The following is an 8025-nucleotide window of genomic DNA, read 5'->3' on the forward strand; positions in this document are numbered from 1 at the left end:
CTGTATGAGTCCTTTTCTTTATGTTTTCTAACTAAAAGCAAACAAAAAGCCATTTTAAAGTGGTTAAGCAAATACGTTAATAATATTAATTAGCAGGGATCCCCAGGTCAATTAGTGTGCCTCCTCTATTTTAAAACCCACGAGCCGCCACTGGTTGGAAAAAAAACCCTTATGCTGAGAAAAATACTAAGTATGTGGAGGCAGAGGATGTTGAATTGCCCATGTTTTCACTGTGAAGTGATAAAACAGCAGAAAGTCATTCACAGAGACGTTTAATGTAAATGGCAAGGAAATTATGATGGAAAATGATACCATATCTGTGAGTATTATATCTGAGAAACAATCCCAAGCTGCGTTCAACAGAGTCACTGGAGATCACTAGAGTCACGCTGAAAACATACACAGGAGAGATTATGCCTGTGTTGGGACAGTTAAATACTCTTCAGACTGATTAAATTGTACAAGACTTGGTGCCACGGAGTACATGTAGATCATGGATTGGAGAAAGACTTGTTAATCTGTCATTTTTGTAATTATTGATCTGTATGTTTAATTTTGGCTTACACTTACATACTTTGTTGTTTAATGGTCTATAAGTGTATATACAAACATACATTTGTCTTGAGCACATTCAGTATAATCATTGTATTTGATAATTCACATTTTGATTCTTAAAGGAATCGTTCACCCAAAAATAAAAATTGTCATAATGTACTTTAGGAGTGTGCCCGAAGCCGAATACCTTGTTCAGAAAGGCACGGATAATGGCTTTTAAAACAAATAACGGATAATGAATAATTCTGTCCGAATATTCGTCTGAGGCTGCAGCACAGTCTGGTGTTTGCTAGATAACAGGTGAGCAGGGGATCAGCGCGATATTTTACACAAACCTCTAAAGTTACGCAATAATGAGTGTGTGAAGTGAATGAATTTAAACTTTATGAATGAAAAGAGCGCAAATCAAACACCGCTTGCTGTGAAATCAGAAATCAGAGCTTGACAAGAGTAATATCAACTAAAATAATACATCATACACGTTCTGTTATTTGTGTATATTTAAAAGGCAGTGATTTAAACCTTATAGGCTACGATATGATACACGAATGAATGGACTAAGCACAGCGCGATCACCAATCAAACAGCTGCGTTGCACGTCTCTCAAAAACCAAACCAGCTCTCTGTCAAGAGTAGGCTAATAATCAGCTTAGATACAGATACATTTTCTACTAGGCCTACATGTTTGCTTCTTTATCTTTTGATGGTTTGTGTGGCACATGCACATTATTTAGTAAAAACATTATTTAAAAAAGACTGCTTAAAGAGTTACGCGTAATGAAAAAGTGCGCCTTGAATTAATTCAGTCGAGTTCAGATGATTACTAAACGTTTGTCATGAAAGCTCTCTACTTGTATGATCAATTTATTGTTTTTAAATAATTTTATATTTTAGAAGACTGAATAGAGCAAATAGTTGAAACACAAATATCAGTGTTGGGCAAGCTACCTGGAAAATGTAGTGAGCTAAGCTAACAGTTACTCTTTGAATGAAGCTTAACTACACTAAAGCTACAGCCCTGAGAAATGTAGCAAGCTAAGCTACGGCAACATGGCAAAAGTAGTTTACTACATCCAAGCTATTTAAAAATAAATAAAAAAAATTCAATTGAACCAACATAATACCAAGTCAATGCTCTCTCAGTGATCAATAAAACTGTCAGTCAAGCAGATAGACAGGCATGTTCAGTTTAATTGTTTATTCAACAGCTGTTCCAAACAAATGTGGCGACATAATCAGTATCAAATTGTGACACAGGCAAAATAAATTTTTGCTGTCAGCCGGAAACCTCCTATTGGTAGTTGGTATTGTTGCTTTATTGTATACAGATACTTTTATATAAATGGCAACACTTCACAATAAGGTTCAGTAGTTAACATCAGTGAACTAGTGTAGTTAACATGAACTAAGAATGAACAATACCCTCTGAAGCATTTATCTTAATGTTAATTTCAACATTTACTAACGCATTATTAAAATCAAAAGTTAACATTTGTTAATGCACTGTGAACTAACATGAACTACCAAAGAACGACTGTATTTTCTTTAACTAACATTAACAAAGATTAATAAATACTGTAACAAATGTATTTTAATGAAATCGTATTGTATAGTGTTACCATATAGATGTTTAGGCCTACAGATAGGCTGTTTATTTGCATCGTTGCATGTGTCATTAGATATTAATATAAACATTTCACCAAAATCAAGTTCAAATACGAAGCTTTTGACCAGCGAATGTTTTCCTCAGTTTTCTGTCATTATGTGGGTGTTCAGTTTTTTTCTGTTATTTGGCCAAAGTATCATATTATGAAATATTGGCTGTGACTTTACAACAAATGCTAGAGAAACTCTTCTCTGCTCCTCAAAAACAAAAAAACAAACAAACAAACAAACAAAAAAAAAGCATTAGCCTTTATAAATAGTGTTTTTTGAGAAAACAAACCGCTGTACTTATTCAATCAACAGTTCTTTATTTACCTTCAGACTGCAAACAAGCTGAGATGCTCTAAACTGCGCTCCTCACTTCATTGACGAGAGAGGCGGGAGGAATAATGAGGTTTGACTGACAGTTTGAGGAGCCAATGGCGTTACAAGCTTTAGTGGTGGTGGCGTCACTTACTGATCCAGGATCAGTGACCCGTAGCTGTTATATTTCTGATTTGAGCTCAAGTTTCAGAATGCTTTCTTTGGAAAATGTAACGTTAGCTTTTGTTGACGCTACCGCGCTACTTGATCAAAAAAAGAGCTTAGCTACCAAAAAGCTATTTGATTCAGAAAACAGTGACGCTACCACCACGCTACTGAGAAATGTAGTTAAACTAGTAGCGTCTACTTGTAGCGATGCTACTGCCCATCACTGACAAATATTTTTCCATAGGCTATAGCTACTGTGCTCTTTTTTTCCATACTTTTCCAGACCTGCAAGTTACTTGAGTGAAATACTTGTTTAAACTGTGCAGGAACCGGTGAGCCGAAGGAAATCATGTTGTTTTACATAAACCTCTAAAACTACAACACAGTAACAAGTGTGTGAAGTATTGCTCTCAGTGTTGCTCTTGCCTTTTTCCATGCATTTCCTGGAAATTACCTAAATCAATTTCCATATTTCTAAACTGCAGAGGTAACACTTTACAATAAGGTGTCATTTGTTAACATTAGTTAATGTATTAACTAACATGAACAATGCATTTATTACACTATTTATTAATCTTTGTCAATGTTAGTTAATGAAAATACAGTTGTTCATTGTTTATTCATGTTAGTTCACAGTGCATTAACTAATGTTAACAAATGCAACTTGTGATTTTAATAATGCATTAGTAAATGCTGAAATTAACATTAACTAAGATTAATAAATGCTGTAGAAGTATTGTTCATTCTTAGTTCATGTTTACTAATGTTGTTAACTAATGAACCTTACTGTAAAGTGTTACCGCTGCATAGGAACCCTTACTGTTTTAATTGGAAGATACCTAAATATTTATTTATCGGATCACGAAAGGTCCCCAAATGGGACTCGAACTCGCTCCCTGAAGCATAACCGCACTGCATCTCGAAGCACTGCCTATACAAGAGTATCGGCTCCGACTGTAAGAAGATATTTAAATAAACATTATAATCATTAAAGAATATATTTTAGTTAAACATGGCATATTTGTTCAGTGATAACCATGAAAAAAAGAAAGGCTGTAAAACCTTAGACATTTTTTTAATGCTTTATTAATTCAGTGCGTAAAACCATAGACATAATGGTCTTATCAAGTATAACTGTACGACGTTCCGGTTTAAGCTCCGCCTACTTCCAGTTTTATCCGAATACAGATACAGACACAAATAATTTTGTGATTGTTACAGATACAAATACTAGCTTCCCTGCATGTCGCTCCTAACCTGTGTGACCTTCTTTCTTCTGTGAAACACAGTAGTTTGGGTATCATTGCTTTCCATTGTGTGGACAAAAAACATTTCTCAAAATATCTTCTCTTATGTTCCACAGAAGAAAGTCACACTGTTTTGAAATGACTTGAAGATAAGTAAAGTGACGACAGAGTTTTCTTTTTTGGGTGAACTATCCCTTTAACATGAAATGTTTTTGTTTGGCAGTATTTTCACACAGTTCTTGTGTTCAATAATATAATAACACTCACCGTAGTTTCTTCAGTTTACAGTGTGGATCCTCCAGTAGAGCAGAAAGCAGCTTCGCTCCTGAGTCTCCTGGTGTATTACGGCTCAGATCCAGTTCAGTCAGGTGTGAGGGGTTTGATCTCAGAGCTGAACTCAGAGCAGCAAAGCCTTTCTCTGTAATATCACAGCAGGAAAGACTGCAGAGAAAACACAGAAAAAATAAAGATGAGTTAAGTTCATTCACCGTTTATCACAGACCCATGAATGAGGTGTCAAATCGACCGGCTCATTGAGGAGAAGAGTGCTGTATCTTTTCTAAGCAATCAGACCTACGATGTTCACACAGCGGACGAAAAAGCAGGCAAAAGAAATCCCATAGACTTAAAATGGCAGAATGTTCATGAATTTGAATCTCAACTGTCACTTTCTCTCTCTCTCTCACTCACTCACTCACACACACACACACACACACACACACACACACACACACACTCACACACAAATGTCTGGTTTGCTATCCTTGTGGGGACTCTCCATAGGCGTAATGGTTTTTATACTGTACAAACTGTATGTGCTATTGTCCTACACCAACCTACACCTAAACCTACCCCTTACAGGAGACTTTGTGCTATTTCAGATTTTCAATACACTCCATTCTGTGTGATTTATAAGTGTTTTGAAAAGTGGGGACATGGAGTAATGTCCTGAAAAGTCACCTTCTCCTTGTAATACCTGTCATTATACAAATCTATGTCCTCACTTTTCACAAAAACGCGCACACACACGCACTCACACACACTCTCTCACACACACACACACACACACACACACACACACACACACACACACACACACACACACACACACACACACACACACACACACACACTCACTCACTCTCGCAAACACACACACACACACACACACACACACTCTCTCTCTCACACGCAAGCACACACTCTCTCACACACACACACACACGGCGTGATGGCGTGAGATAAGAAGCACAACACTTTCGTTGCCCTCTTCTCGTGTGTGAAGCTGTGTGAGAAGATACGTGACGTCTGCAGTAACTTTTGCTGTGATTTCGTGAAATGTCTTAAATGCTATAAATTACTGTTTTTTTTCTTTTGTTTTGAGTAAAAAGAAAGAAAAAACCTGTATGTTATAACATTTTAGCACCTCCAAATCCATGAATATTTCTTAATCTTAGTTATTGTAGGAGCCATGCTTACTATCTAATTTCATTTTTCTATATGTTCATTTAAATACTAGTTTGCTGCTTTATTGTTAATGTTGTTTATTTCTCTGAGTGTGTGTCCTCTGTGGGTGTGAAGGGAAGATGTTTAAAAGGATATGCCCCCCCTGACAGGAGAGGGGTGCTGGTGCGAGAGCATACAGTCTTTCGACCGTGCGCACGCAGCTAAGATGGCACGGTGCAACAAGCCTGCAATTAGCCTTTAAGTTATTTGTTTGTTTTATGTTGCAATTCAAGCTAATTTTGGTTTAATAAACTTCAGTTATTGTTTCAACAAGTCTTTCTGGATCTATTCATGCTACTTTGCACGCGTCGGATTATTGCATCAACACCTCCCACAGCGGCCAAGAAACAAGGGACAAAACTGGAAAGTTGAAGCTTGTTTTAACACTACAGTCATAATATTTTGACTAAAATATGACGAGTAAATTTACACTGCAATATATTAGCTAATTAATGAACTGACAATATTATTTATAAGAAGTATAATAACTTGTAAAACAACAACCAGGAACAACCAGTTCACGGCTCTCTTGTAAGCAGCATATATTGCTGAGAGAATGGCAGTATAATACAAATGTGTTTATAGAGATTGTGTTTATAGAAAATGGTGAATTGTTTCATGAATTCTGTTAGTATTCGAGAAAAACTGTAAGACAGCTTATTAGAAAACAAAAACATTTGGAAAAATTTGGGGACAAGATTCACAGATTTAAATGTACACTGATTATATAAAACTATACGGTCAGTACATCAGAGTTAAATTAAAGTGTTCTATGCATTTATTACAAGTTGATTGCCAAATGTCTTTCTGCTGTGCTCTGTGTATACGCATTATATGGTATTGAGTGTTTCCCGATGCTTCAGTTCAGTTTGCAATGAGAAGTCGCACTTGCACGTCGTTGTTCATGCTGCAGTTTATCAGAAGAAAGGGTCTGATTCAGACCATCTTATGTCATTTTAAACAACAGCAGCTCAAGCATCACTTATTCAACATCATAATATCTTACAAGAAAGTATTCTCACAGTTTAATTAATTTGACCACTTCTAGAACATGTGTAATAGTTCGTTTCTGCTAACTCGGAAATTTCAAGATACGCGAGCAAAAAAAAAATGCTCCTGACAGTTCGGCAATACGACACGAGCAAGAGCGCTGTTTTTGATTCTTTTGAATGACTCAGTGATTCAATCACGAACTTCTGCCACCTGCTGGCCGTTTTTAAGTTTCCCATCTAAAAGTAGGCATATTACATTATTTTCCAACATATTTCTATATTCAGAATTTAGTATTTAAAACACTAATCTCATAACATTATTTATGCAATTATGTATAAATGCCACATCTAAATGTCACTTCATGCAGCTTCTGTGCAGTGCTGAGATGAGTTTTGTTTAGATTATTTCATGGAAAACAATAGCCAGTCATTCATTCACATTAAGTATTCAGAGAATAATATTGTCTGTTTTCACTTACATCTATTTATTTATTAAATTTTGATTCATTTTGTAGAATTGAATTTTAAATTAACACAATACTGCACAGTATCGTGATACTTCAGCTGGTATAGTATCGTAAGACATTTTTATGGTATCGTGACAACCCTAGTAGGTAGACTGTTCACATACTTGCAAAGTATCCTATACTCAGTTTGTCTGTTGAGGAACCATCAAAATAAAGTGTTATCATACAGTATATTCAGCAGACACACTACTAATACTCTCATGACGGCTAGTTGACATGTAGTTACAGAGTTACTTATCAACAGCTGTCTAAAGGGTGTCATCAAAATAATCAAACTGATATTATATTTTTTTTAAATGTTCAAAGCAAATGTGTCATATTACACATTCATCTGATCTGATATCTGATCTTATGGCTGTTTGAGAAAATAAATATATATTATTGTTATTATTATTACTTATAAGTGGTCTTTGTCTGCTTTAAGTAAAGTAACATAAGTAACGTGGCAAGATATGAGACTTACAATACATTATAACTATGAGAAATATAATCCATTGTAACTTAAGCGCATGGATCGTGTTCATTGTGTTATAAATCATCATACTCTTAAAAGCTATAACCACAAATAAGTAACTATTATAATACATTAAAACTGTTCTTATGAATATTCATGAGATGATACAGCATATTATAAAGTTATTTGTAATGCATTATGCATTCATTATAATACCTTAAGAATACCTTTATAATGTATAATAAAGACGGGCTTCATAGAAAGTGTTACCAAAAATCCTTTCTTTGCTACGTCAAAATCTAACGAGTCAAATCTTTTCACACACACACACACACACACACACACACACACAGGCGTAATGCTTTTTCTACTGTACAGACCGTATGTGCTATTGCCCTCCATTTAGGTCTCCACCGTGACACGAGTCCCCATGAGTCTGTGTGTCATATGTTTTATATTGTACAGAATTGGAGGAATTTTTAAAGAAATGTAAATGTTTAATTAAAGATTTGACTGAGGAGTGGGATGAAAATATAATGGAATGGAACAGAGTTGTGATGTTTGGATGGGAAAAAGTGTCAAAACAAAAGATTTATCAATCTGTGTGT

General features: G+C 35.4%; 1 protein-coding gene and 1 pseudogene across 8 annotated transcripts in view; one reads left to right on the forward strand and one right to left on the reverse strand.

Moving 5' to 3' along the window:
- LOC131529976 (NACHT, LRR and PYD domains-containing protein 3-like) overlaps positions 1-8025 on the forward strand; it is a 540773-nt pseudogene that overhangs the window by 183713 nt on the left and 349035 nt on the right.
- LOC131529978 (NACHT, LRR and PYD domains-containing protein 12-like) overlaps positions 3710-8025 on the reverse strand; it is a 256130-nt gene continuing 251814 nt past the window's right edge. For 6 of the 8 annotated variants that reach the window (XM_058760021.1, XM_058760026.1, XM_058760023.1 and 3 more), the window contains one exon: positions 3710-4379. In XM_058760021.1, the coding sequence (XP_058616004.1) occupies positions 4202-4379 (178 nt within the window). In that variant the 3' untranslated portion in view covers positions 3710-4201. The remainder of the gene's footprint in view (positions 4380-8025) is intronic. The other 2 variants (XM_058760022.1, XM_058760024.1) reach the window with 2 other exon arrangements.

The sequence above is a fragment of the Onychostoma macrolepis genome, chromosome 22, assembly GCF_012432095.1.
Source record: "Onychostoma macrolepis isolate SWU-2019 chromosome 22, ASM1243209v1, whole genome shotgun sequence".
Classification (NCBI taxonomy): domain Eukaryota; kingdom Metazoa; phylum Chordata; class Actinopteri; order Cypriniformes; family Cyprinidae; genus Onychostoma; species Onychostoma macrolepis.